Source organism: Cucurbitaria berberidis, assembly GCF_010015615.1.
Source record: "Cucurbitaria berberidis CBS 394.84 unplaced genomic scaffold K460scaffold_4, whole genome shotgun sequence".
In the NCBI taxonomy this organism is placed as follows: domain Eukaryota; kingdom Fungi; phylum Ascomycota; class Dothideomycetes; order Pleosporales; family Cucurbitariaceae; genus Cucurbitaria; species Cucurbitaria berberidis.
The window spans coordinates 2479248-2494824 of NW_024468938.1; the positions used below are offsets into that span (position 1 = coordinate 2479248).

The window sequence follows — 15577 nt, forward strand, 5'->3', positions numbered from 1 at the left end:
GTTTTCCGAGGGGGGACTCTCTGTGCGCCGCCCCCCAGTCAGTTCAGTACAGTGCAGTACAGTGCAGTGCCAAAGCATTCTACTACACCCAGGCACAGCAGCCCGTTAATGTGTAGATGAAGATGGTGGCTGAGCGGGTACTCTGGACAGCACCTCCTGAACAGGACGCTGCAGGCCATCACGAGGTCACAACACACCCGCCAGCCCTGCAGCAGCACATCCGCTGTCGAGGCACACTGACCTGCAGCCTCCCGCCAGCCCCGTGACGGTGAAGGTCGGGGCGTCAGCAACAATCGATAGTATCATGGCCACCTGCAGCAGCCTTGGACGTAGCCCTCGGGAAGAATAGGCTCCATGTGAGCCCCTCCATCCAATGTCTCATCAGCCCACTCGAGCCAGACGTGAGGCGGCCCATCCTCGCCTGCCCGTCGCAGCAACCACATCCCGATCGTTGCGTACGGCTGGTTACACCAGTACTGCTTATTCCGGCCCTCCTGATCAAACCGATCGACAGGAAACGCTGACGTGATGCCGTGTCCCGGCAACAAGGAGAGGAGAAGAAACGTCTTGCCAACACCCATGCGGGCCGTCAGCGACCAAAGATGGGCTAACTTGGTAGATACAATTCCCCACAGCACGTCTCGACACGTACTCCGATAGATAGCTTTGGGGGGGGAGTGTCCATTGATTTGGCAAAGTGCATGTACCGCTAATAATAGAGTGTCTAACCCAGGCAACATGACAACGTACGATTCTGCGTGTTTTGTTTATTGACAGGTCAATTTCAACACTAGTGCTCGATTTCAATTCCCCGGCCATGGCATCGAGTGGACCGTCTTGACACTGGCCCGAGATCCGGCTGCGCTTCATGACGTATCTAGGCTAAGTATTCTCCGACGATAATCCCTTTCCCATGGTCCTCTATCAGATGAGGTCTAGCACTGAAACCCAAACTCTTCGTTGCCCCCCAATCAATATCCTGAACCCACCCTATAGAGCCCGCTATCCTAACAAAGGTATGGTATGCTGGCGCGGGCTGATCTCTCTCTCTCTATCTCTCTGCTGGGCGCTTTTCTCCTATCATCTCTTGCCAGTGGACAATGGCACGGTATAGGTGGCAAGGAATATAGCCGCCAAGGTGCGTGAAATGACCTGTTGTTTGCGACTAAAGGACTCGCACAGCTGATCTCGTGGAACTGTTGAACCGTCCGATTTCCACGCTAAGGAAATTGATGGTTCCTTGAGGCGCTAGGAGACACATCTGTCACTTCAACTTGGGGATCCCTGTCTCTTGGGATTTCGCCTGTACGTCTACTGGCAGACGGCTGGCCGACGTCTTATGAGGCTGCCCTCTAGCTGACGATAGGCTGGCCAGCCTAGTCCCTCGCACCATGAATCGCATCCACGCCGCTTCCTGGGCATCATCACACTATCCGATCAGCATCTGCGGTTTGTTTCAGTCAGGATCTGGAGCTTCTGTAACGGAATGCTTACCTCGGGCGGCTTTTGGCACGATTTGGTAGCGAGCCTTTGACACTGGCGCTGGCGTTGTACGGCGCGGCCGATGGGACCCAGGGAAAAACAACAGCAACAAGTGAATTTTGGTTCGCCAATCGGTGAGGGTACAAAGATTGGTACATTTCCAACCTCAATCAATTTTTTTCCTTTCAAGGAAAACCCGCTTGCTTCATCAATTCATGGCTCATCGTGATCGATCGACACTCTTGTCAGGCATGCGTCAATCAAACGTCGTACGCACCCAAGCGCAGCTAGTCCTTTTGTCAGTTGTGCACGATCCTTTCGGTGCTTCCAACCTAGAGCTCCCACGTCAGATCCTTTCCACCTCTTCTTTCGGTCCATGAATCCATTGTGGGAGCCCCGACAGCCAGATTTGTCTTGCATGCAGGTGCAGATGCCTTTGAGCAACATTCTCGGCCAGTTCCCGAGCGACTCGTACAACAAAGCCCGCTGTAGAACCGCCAACCCCTCAGATCAACTCACGAACCATTGGCCCGTGCGGACGCCGTGGAAGCAAACTACATGGGCTGGTGAGATTCCACGGCTTCCTAGTTGCCGGTTCAGGAAAGCGCCGGTGAGGGCCGTTTGGTTCACTTTCGCAGCGGACTGGCTCGAGGGCAGTTTGTGACTCCATGTCTAAGCCCAAGGCGTCGTGCTCGCGGGGTCACAGCACGAGCATCGTCACAAGGTACGCTTTTTTTCTTTCGCCCCTCTGAAGCTGGTCACAAAACTGCAAACCACAATCCGGGGATCAGGCAATCAACAGCGCCACAGTGCCGCAACATGGTAATTGCCGTATTGATTCCAGAGCGCGCCGAAAGCCCCCGCCTCGAATGATTTCTTTGCCTTTGCCTGGGATAGCGGGAAGCTCCTTACGGCTGGGCGTCGTCCGTCCTATACCCTTTCACTGCGGTTAATCTATACGCAAGGCCAATGCGCTGGCTTATCACGACCATGTCGCTCCATTCCTCGATGCGGCCACTCATCTCTCCCAACGACTTTCGAGAGACCGACTAGAGGCACGACTACCCCTGGATGCTGCAGATGATTGTGACTATCAGCTGAACACAGCATCTCGTCGTCGTAATCATCTCGCACTTCATGCTGGCTAAGCCCTTGGCACTGCGCTGGGAGATAACCCAGAGAGTGCACTGACTGATTAGACGTAGCTGGTTGCAAGTCTGATGGGGGCCCTTGAGGCTGTCGAGGCAGCCAGCCTTTTGCACATCACAGCCATGATACCAGCTCTTCAAGTCAGAAACTCCCCGGGGCTTTGCCATGATCGATTCGTGTCCAACCCATTCGCTGAAACCAAACTTCCCCCGTAATCCCTCATCGCCTGATCTTCAACTTCAGCCCCTTCAGCCCGCTCACGCAAACCACCCAACTAACACTACTGTCATCTACACCCCGTATGATCTAGCAGTCTCGCTCCCGTAAATGCATCAGTTGCACATAGATCCGCCGTAGCTCAGAGGCTCACTCACTAGCATCTGAGCCACCATGACATCCGCAGAATCTCGTCATACGAATTGTATATATATATATATAACTCCCCTTGTCGTATTCCAATCAACTAACAGCTTCACCCAACGAATGCCCAGAGACTAAAAGTCCAAGGCGTTCACCCACGTCTCAGCCTGACAGGATAAAACTCCTCAGCTATACAGCCAGTCCAATGGAGGGGTGGCGAAAATAAGTCGAAACCCAGGAACTAACTCCTAGCTAGGGCAATGCAGCCCAGTCACAGCACCTTCTCAGGATGACCGCATAACTAGTTTTCTCGTACCCTCGAAGCTTCCTCGAGAGTCGCGGGCGTTCTTTTCTGGGGATCGGGGGGGCGATGATGATTATGGGGTGTGCCCCTTTTTATTTACACAGACAGTACAGTTACTAAATTTGAATGCCCGATGTTGTGAGATTACATGGCGTTGCTCCAGTAGATGCAGGGTCTGAAGGACTATACGAAGGCTAACGTTCGAGGGTCTTAGCCCCTGGCCTGCGTGATCGGGCACTTTTGTTAGCAGCTGTGCTGCATGTATAGTGTCGTTGAATCACCGATCATCCGAACGGCCGCTGCAGCCCAAGTCGTTTTCCATCGAGGGGCCGAGAGAGCGTCACGCTCGGGGGTCCGACTTGTCCCTGCGCTCTGCTCATATTCAATTGTAGAAATGGAGTTTACCTTCTCCAAGGAAAATGATCAAGGTAGGCAGGCTGTGTTGTGACTGACAATGCTGGCGGGCGAATGACTGCCTGGGGCGTGACATCCAGGCACCACCAAACGTGCTTCGGGAGATATGACCGGCCCCAATGTTAAGCATCACGTTGATGAACATGCTTCATTAACGACTCCCATGCAATGTTAGACATACTCTGCATTCTCTGCATTCGTGCTTTACATTCTCAGCTCAGTGGCCGATGATACGATCAACTGGGCTTCTCGCAATGACCATGTATGCAGTCAGCATTTGTCATAGGTACTGTAATTGAATCCCCAACCCTTTGCTTCTCTGTCACGAGTACATGGATCGTAATCTCCCCCTGGGCCCGAGTAACTGCAGATTGCAGAAAATACCGCACGCCAGGATCAGGTAGGTATATGCTACAGCTCGCTTGCTGAGACGACTTTGATCAGAAACAGGTATTGAGTATGTCGCCTAGCGTTCTCTGATCCACTTATTAGTATGATAACTCTTTCACTAGCCATTAATTTCCCTTGAAGTGGATACTACATCTTAAAAGATACAGAGCGATCTGCACATAGTAAGATTCATGTTCATGTTAAACACTATCAGGATGAAACTTCAAACTCATATTGATATTGGTGTTTCTAGTTTCTTAATGTTCGTTCATGATTGATCGCCTCCAACCCTCTTCAGGTAACTATAATCGAGAGACCTGGACACGAACAGCAGGCTTCGCATCGGCACAGCAATCTCAAAATGGGTATGAGCCTCCATCGCGAGAGAGTGCAAGTAAAGAGGACAAAGGACAGATATCATAAGTTGGTAGTTTGTGCCCATAAGGCTTTTACATCGAACTGTCTAGCCTTTACCCAGAGCAATCGCCCCGTGCTGCAAACTTCCTGAACTACAAGGGTATTCTATGCCGAAATGTGTATGAGAATAATCTACACCGAGAACCGGACGAGAATAAACTGCACCGAGAATCGCATCGCTAATCTATATCGAACACGGTGATTAATCCACATGAAGAGTAAACTACGACGACGAGATGATCTATTTCGAGCATAGTATATCCTGGCAAGATTGAAACATGTCGAAAGTTAAGGGGAAATTGAGCAAGATCATAATCGTGTATGAGGACTAAGATGGGATGAAGGGTGGCATAATTCCTCCACGGCAGCACTGAGCTGGAAGCACATTTCTTACAAGAAGGTTCATGTCTTACGCGCAGCAACCCAATTTTGTACTCCTTCGCCCGCAGCGACTAGTCCTAGAGCAATCTGTAGTCCCCTCAAGGACTACCAGTCTCCATTACTACCACTGCTTTAAACCTAAAGAATGAATGCTTTTAAGTGTTCATAAGTAATCGCATCCTCGTAACCTCTAATTCGCAGGTATTTTTGGTCTTCGTACCTCCATCTTGCCCGAACCAAGTCCAAAAATGCTTCCTGAAGATGATCAGGATAGTCCGCGGATATCTCACAAATGTGACACCCTGTCTCTCGGGCTAATGCTATTCCCTCTTGCGTAGAGACCTCTCTTCTTTGGCCTTGTTCCGCATGATTTCTGACTATAAGCATTGGATAAGCGCTTTTGTCTTTCCATTGAAGGATCTGGTTAGGGTACCGTGTGACACGCGTGAATGAGGCCCGCGAAGTGATACTGTAGACTAGCATGTACATGTCTCCCCTTCGCAATTGGCCATGCATGCCAACAAATCCTGGTAGGTAGTCGCCTGGTATGTCGCTCACAGCTTGCAGGTTTATCCGAAACTCTCTGTTGTCGACTACGCATCGTCTCTTATAGGAGTTTACTAGGTTTGCCGGGTCTGCTGCTTGACTACGCGCGAACTATCAAACGTTAGTTCATGTCTATCGTGGACAATATATACCTTAGTAGGTTCCACGTACTTTTGCGGCCAAGGTGTCTGTATCAGCCTCCAATGCTCCTTTGACGATAAAAACTGAGCTTGCATGATAATTGCGTTAGAAGGGTATGTTCCAGCGCCTCATGCAGCGTTATGGGTAATGAGGCCGTAGGGGTAGAAGGTGTTGGGTCCTGTAACGGAGAATTGCGGCTTTTGGCGACTGTTTTATCCCTCAGATGCCGTTCGTCAACTACAGAACCAGTATCTTCCAACACTACATCCCGAAACGTGTAGTGGCCCAAGTCCCCTACGTCGTCCAGCGTTATAGGTAGAGCAACCACAGAAACAACGGAAATATCCGACAGACTAATATCCGACATGGAGGACCAGGCGTGTGATAAGGCGATCGAGCTCCGAAATGAATAATCTGCCGTGTGTCTCTTTGCCTTGCGGTATACCCTTGAAGACTTGAGATCGCTCTCGAATTGGAAGTTTTGTGCGGCTCCAAGGGACCCCAAAGACAGTCGTGTGTTCGTCTCTTGCAGCCTTTCGATAGCAGCATTTTGAGGAAGTCCTCCAGTTTGCGTAAAGCCAACTGGTCGGTATACACGCATGGATTTGCTGGTGTCGAAGCATTCTTCAAGGTAGGCTATACGTCTTGATAGCTCGAGATTGCTCTTCAAGATGTCTGAAGTAATTGACGAAAGCAGTTCACGGCTACGATGCGCTTCTAGGTCCGATTCGCTACCTTCAGTTAGCCTCAAAACAGGGGGTACGGGAAGTTACGTACCATTGAAGTATGTTCAGCATCACACTTATCGAGCTCTTGAAGCACTGCATTCTAGCAACGAGTGATGCCAGTTTCTTGTCGTTTCGTGCCCACTGTATTCTTTTAGGCCATATGTTATCGGCGTCTAGGCGGATAACGAGGCCCTCCAGATGCGAGAAGAGTAGAACTCCATCGGTAAGCGCGGTGATGAGCTGGGCAACCTGTATGAGTTCCCTTCGCCCTCTTGGAGCAGTGTCCAAGTCGTCTAAATATTTCTGCAGCGCGACCAGAATGATTCTTGAGTTGTTGACCTCGGAGAGGACGGCATTGGCGTTCTTGCTGGCGTCTTTCAAGGTTGAGACCACAGGACCCAGAATTTCGGCAACTTTTCCGGCTGCTGCAAGAATGCCAATAATGGCAGCCGCTATTTCGAGAGCCATCGCAGTGAGAACGAGTCTGAACAAATGACGAGATGCGTGTTACTCATATTTCAAACTCTTCTCCCAAGGCTGAACCCTTGTGGGCAGCCACCGCCACAAACGACAAGGCTGACTTGTAGTGGTTTGCGCGCTTCTGATAGGCCGTACTTTTGCTTTTTGATCCCCGTGCGTTGCGTTCAGTCCACTAGCAGTTCAAAGCATATGGAGGACGTTCGTATCAGAGCCCCTTTAATGACGAAGTACTATCTTTTTGAAAGAGGCCAACAACTTCCTTCCGTGGATTCAAAGCGGGATAGGATGTTTTGAAAAGCGCCTATGACACAGCACTACCTATTGAGCTATCGCCAATCTATGGAGGTACCTAGAGTGGAGAGATGTTCGTGATTACGATGAATCCTCTCAAAGCCAAGTGACTGCAGTATAGACCAGTAGCGTGCAATGCAAGGTCCCCTCATGCCAAGCCACACCCCTGTCGTCTTTACTTGAACAAGACTGCGTGAGTGATTTAAGCCTTGCGGGGGAACTACTATGAAGTGAGACCCATGTGCCGTTAGTGAACTGTGATGTTTTCCCATTGTGGAAAAGACCAGGTATGCAGATGTGGAGAAAGGGAAGTGGAATCGCTTTTAGTTACAGTTTGCCCTGAAGTAGGCAAACTCCCCATCCCGCCACCAGGCTGTGTTGTGCCTATGCCGAAGTCGGAGTAACGATATGCAAGTAGAGAATGGACGGCATTACTGCTGCTTCGCAACGCTGCGCTCGAATAGATCAGACACTGGAAACACATTAGCTTTTTATCGTCCACACAGCCGTCTGTTCATGAACTTACACGTCAGCCCACCAAGCAAGAACCCATTCAGATTCTGCAACACCCGCTCATACCTCCCCAAATCCCCCTCGTCCAGCACAACATTCGCCTTCGCCCGGATCCGCGAAAAGTGCGCCTGGAATTTGAGCCAGTTCCGCGTCAATCGATCGACAAGAACGACCTCTAGATCACCACCCGTCAACGGTCCGTTGTCAAGACGCATCTCATACGTCGGCCGGTTCGCCACAATAGCCTTCTGGAAGCGCTCGGACTGCTGGTACAGGAAGGACACGTCGGCAGCAATGTCTTCCCAGAACCCAATGAGGGAGAGTAAGGCAGTGCGGCATGTAGCAGCCTTCTTGATATTGTCGGATTGGTGACCAGGGAGGCTGCAGATACGACAGCCGGCGTTTAAGTGGCGAGCAAGCAGGTTGAAGCGATGTGGGTTTGTAGGCACAGGCTTTGCGCCGGTGGGTGTCATCTCGCGGACAGCGGCGGAGAGAACTGTCAGAGCCTGGCGGACACGGTCAGCGTCGTCGTTCTTCGGTGAAGACATTGTAGATGTAGGAAGTCTGTTCCGTTAGCACGGTGTGTGGAAACGGCAGAAGCTAATGACAGTTTGCTGTGCCAGTTGAGTAAGTCAAGTTTGAGAAGTCAAGCGCAGGGAGGCGCCCTTTATATAGAAAGGGAGAACTGCATGTAAAACAGTGCTGGTGAGTGAAAGAGTCAATGGAAGTCGGTGGGCGTTCAAAGACGGCCTGCGGGTGAGAGAAGGCATCATCAGCTCATTTATAGAAGGCGTGAGACAACACTCACCTGCAGCTGCTCAATATCATCCGCCAAGACTGTCACACCAAGCAGCACGGGGTTCCCGGGTCAGTAATCCACATCTTAGTCATGTGGGATTGAAAGTCCATGCACTTGTGCAAGGCAAAGGCCCGCATATGTTTCATTCGCAAATCGTATTAGGGCGTCGTCGATGAAGCCAGCTCCTTCACAGCTACCATTACCTCCACGCAAGCATAGATACGGTAACATACGGTAACGATTTCCCTTAATATTAAAAACTTGATGGCATTCAGCGGCCTACATCTGGCCTGCCATAGCTGGACTCCCATGGCGTTGATCCAGATGATCGTAGTTGAGCTCAAATTCTCTCTGTCATTCGTTAGCAATGTACTTTAATTTGGAGGCAAGGATACGTACCCTCTCTCGTCTCCAGTTTGTAACATCGAAGAACAGATACCATCCACGCTCCTCTTTCGGCGACAACCTTATTGGGGCCGGAAGATCAGGGTCCTTCATCATCCACTGCTGGAGCTTGATATGCCACCGCCAATCCCGGTTGTACAGCTCCTGTGCCGCGATTTCTTGCAGGATATCCCTCGGAAATTGGTAAAAGATAGCTAGAAGCGTCTCGGCGGAGAAGCTTGTCATCTTGGAGTGTAGTGGTGGAACATTTGTCACGGTGTAGCCTGCTGGTAGAGTGAAGTCAGGTGGGATTACAGGCTTGACGTTGGACTCCACAAATGGCGAGCCAAATGTTGGATGAAGCGGCGAGTTACTAAGCTGTTAGCCTTGATTCGTATGGTTTACAGGCAGTGTTCTTACTCTGGCCGACTCAGGTCTAGCCCTAATACAGTGAGATCTTGGCCCATTGCGAGTGATGAGTAGTCGTGACTCTCTAGAGGTATCATAGAGAGCAGTCCCGGCAGGCCATATCGTTCCGAATCTGTCATGTCTGCAAGTTTCTTATGCAGCAAGGTTTGTGTACTCGGTGAGGTGACATTTTCGGAACCGAAAGGCTGCTCGAATTGGTTCGGCTGAGACCGTTGACCCCCTGGTGCAAGGTCACCACCGGTCCGAATGCCTATTTGAGGACCAATGAACGACAGGTTGCCGGGCGTCTGTCCTATTCGCTGGTTGCCCTAAACAATTTAGCCAAATCCCAGATCAATGCCGGAGGAAACGTACCTCTTGCAGATTCGTTGATGTTGCTCGCATATTGTCAAAAGGCGTCCGCGACACTGGCTCAATGAGTAACTGTTCTCCCTCGATTTTCTTCGACTTCTCACCTGCACTTGGTAGACCTCTTCCACCCACGGTAGGGTTTATCGCCCGGTCTTGTTGGCTGTCTGTGGGGCTTGGGAGGCCGTTGCGCGTCTGCCCTAAACCAGGGAAAGCGCTTGCATTTGGACTACTCCCGAATGCTGCGGCATTTTGTATCAGCCCTGCTCTTCGATCCGGCCCAATTTCTCCCGCAGCGCCACCTAATGGAGGAAACTCCTCGATGTTGCCTGTCTGCGGCTGAGCCCCACCTAGCTGTCCAACACCCCCTTGTCCACCGAACCGATAGTCGTCTCCGGCCCCTGAGAATTGACTTTGCGATGAGTCGTCATGCGATTGATTTTGTAGTTGCTGATTCGGCGTCTGGCCAGTTTGTCCTTGCTGCTGCCCCTGCCCTTGCGGTCGTTGGATGGTCTGTTGCTGGGTGGTTCGTAGGGTCGGATTCGCCCACATTTGCTGCGCGGTCGTATTTTGCTGTGCTTGAGGGGCGCCGGACAATGAAGGAAACTCCCTGCGATCACCAATGTTCAGCTTCAAGTCCTTAACGTCCTCATACTCCCAAGACTTTCGCAGCTCCTTGCATTTTCTAGGTCTTCGCCTCCTGCCTTTCATGGTATAATCACTTACTCGAGATTGAGCGGTGTATGAGGTTGCGAGCCGCCCATTGCCTGTGCAAAGCTCGACATGGCTGCGCCGTTTGTTCGTGTTTGTGCGTTTGAAAGACCCGGTGCACCGCCCATCGGAGCCCCGAAACCTCCCCACTGAGACGCACCTCCTGCGACACATACCTGTTAGTGATATGTTACACCTGCCAATACGAGAGCTCTCTCACCCAGTTTGCCATTCTGTAAACGGTTCGAGCCCAGCGGGGCACCGCGCGTCGTGTTTTGTTGGGTTTGAAACATGTTCGAGGGGATAGTCCGAAGCGTTTGCGCGCCTTGTCCTATGACAAAAGGTAAAGTCAGCTTAGCTCTGTGGTGGACAATCGATTCGATATGTGCAATTGGTGGACGACCAGACGAGGCTGGAGATGTAGCGATAAAGAAGGTGGCAAGTGAAGCTGTCCCTGCCAAATATCGAGAAGGCTTGAAGCGAACTAGGAATGTGTAGCTTGAAAGTGCAATGTGGACAGCTTCGTTGCGTGTGCGGCGTAGGAAGACGGAGATTCGAGCTGGCGATTGTGCGGTGCTGGAGAAGGAACAGCCCTGGACGATTCATGATGTAAACTGGGGTACGAACCTATGAGTAATGTCTTTATTCGGGGTTTGGTAGCAACAACAACGATGTTCGCGGAGTCGCAGTCGCACCTCTCTCGCGTGCACAATGCTGGAGGTTCGCGATGCGAACTGCAGCCAAGGCGCTTGTTCTAATAGGGCTAGTCCTGAGGCAAGATCTGCGGGGAACAGGTGGATCAGCTACCAAGAGGTTACCATCACCAACGTGTATCTCAATAGTGCGATTGGAAACATGCCCCTTTCTCTGGGCTGTCAGGGTGTCAACCAAGATCTTCCTGGTAGCAACTTGCTATTAAGCTCTCGACTACCTTGTTGCCATGAAACGTCGAGCAATTAAGCCATGAGCACACGAAACTTGTTCTCCAGCCATGCCAACGACAGAGACTGTCAATAACAGCAAATACGTCGAATTACGTGGTGTCGTACAACTAACAGCCATTTAAGGAAGGGAAAAAAATGAAATGGCCGAACTTTTGTTCCCAGCCTTCACGGCATAATCAAACGACCAGATACCACTGTGATGATATGTTACCCATATCCGATACTCGCAGCCGTTTTGGGGGGTGATCATGCTCCGCACAAGTCACAATTCGCACTTAGAACGCCAATACCATGCTTCCACCTCGCAAATGACGCTAAAAAATCGCAAAATAAGTCGTACATGCTTGAGGACCGACGATGGTCGAGCGTAGAAACCGAACCCAAGAGACGACTATGTCGGGCCATGCTGGAAGAGATGTGTCATGTCGGTCTCGCCGTTGATACCAAAGAAGTTGAACCTGTGGGCACGTTGTTAGTGACATAATCCGGCAAGAAGAGACAGCGTCTCGTGAGCATCAAAGCACGGAACAAGTAACTCACCAGTCGTCCACGTTCAAACTCATCGGCACGATAGGGTTATGCCTACTACCTGAGCTATTACTCCAGGTGTCGTCCTGGGCACCGTGCTGTTGCTGGTTCTGCGACATCATCTCCATCTGCTGCGCCCATGCTTGCGGATTGTTGTGGTCGACACCAGGAGGGATACCCAGAGTGGTTTGCGGAGTCTGCATCTGTTGTTGACCTCTGGGTATTTGCTGTGGTGCCTGCTGGTGCATTGGAATATTTGGTGGTTGGCTTAACGCTGGGTCCACAAGACTATGGCTCTGCATCGGCGATATCTGCGGGAAGTTGACTTGCGTGTCAGCGGGAAATAATAGGTCGGGTTGGAAGTTTTGCCAGACTTCTTGACTGATGTTGGGCGTGTCACGAGTGACCAAGAACAGATCTGGCGGTGTCCCAGGATATGAATAGGACGGATTGAAGGGTGTCGTTGGGCGCGTCCCTGATCTTGAAGGACCCATGAAGGCATCGTGGTTCTGCCGGCTCATCTGTGGTGATCCGGTCGTCATCTGAGGCATCTGCTGCTGGGGCGGTAATTCACGTGAAGGCGTAACTGCTGGGGTTTGTGGCCTAGATCGCTCGTAAGATACCTGGGGCGCGGGTGGACCATTTGTGGTAGTGGCAGGGAAAGCCAGATCCATGTCATCGAATTTACGCTTTGTGGCTTCTTGGGTTGGTCTGGGTGGAGGCGGTGGACCTGTAGCTACTTTATTCTTCTTGTGATTCCTGCCCGCCGCTTTTTGCAGGCGCTCCTCGAGATGCTTATTCCCAAGGATGGACTCGAACAGCGTATGGACCATCTTTGCGACAAGCCAAACTTTGGATACCTCTTTCAGTGCGTCCAGGCAGATTTGTAATCGCTGCTCTGTTGCTGACACGACTGATTTGTTGGTAGATTTCATCTGGTAGACGTGCATAATGAGGGCGGAAAACAAGCTGTACACGATGAACGCCGGGGTGTACCGGATCTCGTCATGCGCTCTTAGGTTTTCGATGATGGAGGTTATCATGGCGGCGGCCTGGTACGCAATGTTCCTTGATGGGTAGGCGTGCTCTTCTCCGAAACCATCGAGGTTGGTGGCTTTTGGCGACCCTGCCGGGGGCATATGCGCACGATGCAAGAGACATAGCGTGGTGCTGAAATGGTCAGTAAATGGTTGTTTTGCACCGAAGTAGGACCTACTAATAGTTTGCATGCAACAAAGCCGCCCAGAAGTGATGGTGTGTTCGATCCCACTGCACCTCTGGCGGACAATGTTGCAGCCAATCTGCAAGCGCCATATCGCTATGGGTAAGGTCTATAGCATTGCCTCTGCGATGTTTCGAGGCCACAGAGTACTGCTGCGATAATACTAACCCCATGATTTCGCTCAATTTGACATAGTTGATGAAGAACTGTACATGTACTGGATCCGGTGGGTGTTCCGCTGCGAGGTCGGACTCATCATCGATGAAGTCATCTTCGGAGACCATCTCAACATCAGAGTCCTCGGGGTCGATAGCGACGGGTCTGCCAAGCGCAACTGCTACTGAACGGTCTCGACTGTATAGGGTCCACCAGATTCGCTTCCATAAGCGCTTATCTGATCGGCTCAGCTGTGATCCCTCGACACTAAACTCGTCAGTAGAAACCCTATAATGATTATTACGACAAAGTCTTACCTCCGGTGCATGCCGGATCCTTGTGCTACAACAATGGCAACTCTTGTCCAGTAGAATACGTTCTTAGTGACATCTGCGTTCAGTTAGCAAAGGTCACGTAGCTTCCGCTGTAAGTTGTACCTTCTGGTCCTTCCCAGTACCATCCCATTAAGATGAGAGCCTGGACGATGGTCACGCGATCGTCTTCGAAGTTTGCATCGTACAAAGCTTTTGCGCGCTTGTAAAAGGTCATAGCAGCGGGTGTTGTTGATCCACTGGAATCCATCAACTGGGCGTTGGTGCACACTCGTGAACCGGCCAGGAGCACAGCCTGTAAGAGAAGGAGCGATGGAGGGTTCTTTGGGTCCCGGTACTGGCGCATGAAGCGGCTGCGATTGATTACGGGAACGACCGGGGCCACCCATTTGAAGAATGCCTCTACCAACTCGTCACACAATGCTCGAGGGGGGAGCAGGAAGGCGCCGCGTTGGTGCAATATCTCGATCTCCATGTTGTCCATCTCATTCACCCTGGCCTTGGCGCCTCGTACGTTTTCAGGCAGCGGGTAGTGAACTACGTCGGTCGTCCCGTAGTGGTCGTGAACGAGGAGTGACAAGTTGGAAGACTCTCCGAGGTAAGCAACGCGTCCAGCTTCCTTGATAGGGGCCCTGGCAAACTTGGGCTTCATAAACTGCACATAGGTGCTGTTATGAGTAGCCTGATGGGCGGCATAGGCACTGGACAGGGTGGTCGAGGGCGTGCCATCCTCCGAGTTATACACCGTCGTCCTGTCGCGCGGTTCGGCGGATGTGCTCGCTGGGGAACGGTCATCGCTGTCTCCTCGGTCGCTACTATGTGTGTCAGCGCCGAACTCTTTCCTAGCCCAATATCCGTGGACCCTACCTATCCTCGGTTTTAGTCCTAGTTGTCTGCGTCTTCTTGCGCTTGGGCTGCGGGATGCGGCACTCGATGGAGAAGGCAGTACAATTGGTGCATGGTATGCCTAGCGATGCGGCGTCGCAGCGGACCTACGTAACTGTTATGCGCTGGTTCGCGGAGAGGGTCGGTCGTTGGCTGATCACTTACTTTCCTCGCATGACATGCTGCGAATCGTGGTGGTTAGCATCATCTTCAAAGTCGACCGAGGTGCCGAGGCTCAGCAGTCCAGGTCGATATAAGACCGCGACAGCTCTTCGCTTGTCTGCCGGCGATGACGCGCAAAGGAAGAAAGATGGACTCACTTTCGCATGCTCTGCTGGCGCGCTGACGTCTAAACGAGGGGTGTCCAGGGGGAACTGACTGCGAGGTCGCGGACGGCCTGGCTGGTTGTGAGCATGTACTGTGCTTCGCAGCGCGCGACAGCACCTACGAGGTTGCACTGCTAGGTTGCGCAGCCAGCGGTTGCGGTGCTGCAGGCACTGAATTGGCCATGAAGGAGTGCTCGCCAGACATGCTATCGCTGGCCTGCTCCGCGTGGTCGTCGAGGGTTGGGGTTGCGATACTCCACACGCGGTCGAGTGCTTGTGGCACACAGTATGGCGCCCGGATCGCATTTACGCTAGCGGGGCTCACGGTCTGATCCGGCGAAGGCATCGATCACTACCACAGCAGACGTGAAACAAGTGCTTTCTCGTTTGTCAGACAGGTCCACTTGCGCTACTGTTACTTCGGAGCAGGTACATAGGTGTGCTCCACAGAAGTCTACACGGTCGGGTCCTCCTCATTTCACTGCTGCCGACCATGTCATTCCAACCTATTCGTCTGCCTGGTCTGCCTGGTCTATTGACAACTTTGGAAACACATTCATCCACCCCAGATCATCCCGTCTCCATCCAAATAGGGGATCTCCTATTGGCGGTACCAGCAGCTTCTCGGAGTTTCACATGTGCTGCACATCATCTCGTGACCATCACGGTCCGTCTCTATTGCTCCGCCGATGCTCCGTCATCCGCTTCAGTCTCTAGTACGTCGTGGCATCTGCAAGGATAAGGAGGATCCCCTCAAAGAGGCTCTATACCAGCGCGATCTGCAGTCAGGTCTACAAAGCATGCCAAGCCCCTGTTGGCGGCATTCTGTTATGCTCGTCTTTTCCAAGGAAGACACAACTATACCTTGTCCTAGATGCTGCTCAACAGAGTTTACCAATCGATGGTATATCCCTGTC

The 15577-nt window shown here is 51.8% G+C and overlaps 5 protein-coding genes across 5 annotated transcripts; all 5 read right to left on the minus strand.

Moving 5' to 3' along the window:
* Nucleotides 1–262: 262 nt before the first annotated feature.
* On the minus strand, nucleotides 263–736 carry K460DRAFT_368436 (uncharacterized protein). Its single transcript, XM_040933777.1, has one exon. It carries the CDS (start codon nucleotides 579–581, stop codon nucleotides 303–305), a length of 279 nt encoding a protein of 92 aa, XP_040786112.1. The 5' UTR covers nucleotides 582–736; the 3' UTR covers nucleotides 263–302.
* A 4299-nt stretch (nucleotides 737–5035) lies between these two features.
* K460DRAFT_290859 (uncharacterized protein) lies at nucleotides 5036–5515 on the minus strand (the record flags this gene model as incomplete). The annotated part of the gene is made up of 1 exon (XM_040929239.1): nucleotides 5036–5515. A coding segment is annotated over one exon (480 nt), but the record flags the coding sequence as incomplete, so codon positions are not given.
* A 121-nt stretch (nucleotides 5516–5636) lies between these two features.
* Nucleotides 5637–6780, minus strand: K460DRAFT_407893 (uncharacterized protein; the record flags this gene model as incomplete). Its single annotated transcript, XM_040937118.1, has 2 exons — nucleotides 5637–6315; nucleotides 6362–6780. 2 exons carry the CDS (start codon nucleotides 6778–6780, stop codon nucleotides 5637–5639), a joined length of 1098 nt encoding a protein of 365 aa, XP_040786114.1.
* A 734-nt stretch (nucleotides 6781–7514) lies between these two features.
* On the minus strand, nucleotides 7515–10560 carry K460DRAFT_288673 (uncharacterized protein; the record flags this gene model as incomplete). The annotated part of the gene is made up of 9 exons (XM_040929061.1): nucleotides 7515–7555; nucleotides 7610–8129; nucleotides 8635–8699; nucleotides 8791–9152; nucleotides 9200–9516; nucleotides 9563–9615; nucleotides 9664–10166; nucleotides 10283–10430; nucleotides 10488–10560. 9 exons carry the CDS (start codon nucleotides 10558–10560, stop codon nucleotides 7515–7517), a joined length of 2082 nt encoding a protein of 693 aa, XP_040786115.1.
* Nucleotides 10561–11143: 583 nt separating this feature from the next.
* On the minus strand, nucleotides 11144–14865 carry K460DRAFT_316004 (cutinase transcription factor 1 alpha; the record flags this gene model as incomplete). The annotated part of the gene is made up of 9 exons (XM_040930326.1): nucleotides 11144–11669; nucleotides 11752–12909; nucleotides 12956–13384; nucleotides 13435–13507; nucleotides 13555–14261; nucleotides 14317–14441; nucleotides 14500–14516; nucleotides 14655–14752; nucleotides 14783–14865. The coding sequence occupies 9 exons, from the start codon at nucleotides 14863–14865 to the stop codon at nucleotides 11603–11605; spliced, it is 2757 nt and encodes a 918-aa protein (XP_040786116.1). The 3' UTR covers nucleotides 11144–11602.
* Nucleotides 14866–15577: the final 712 nt, after the last annotated feature.

What these genes read in the sequence shown, in the direction of transcription:
- K460DRAFT_368436 (XM_040933777.1), bottom strand. Translation starts at nt 581, where the DNA reads ATGGGTGTTGGCAAGACGTTTCTTCTCCTCTCCTTGTTGCCGGGACAC.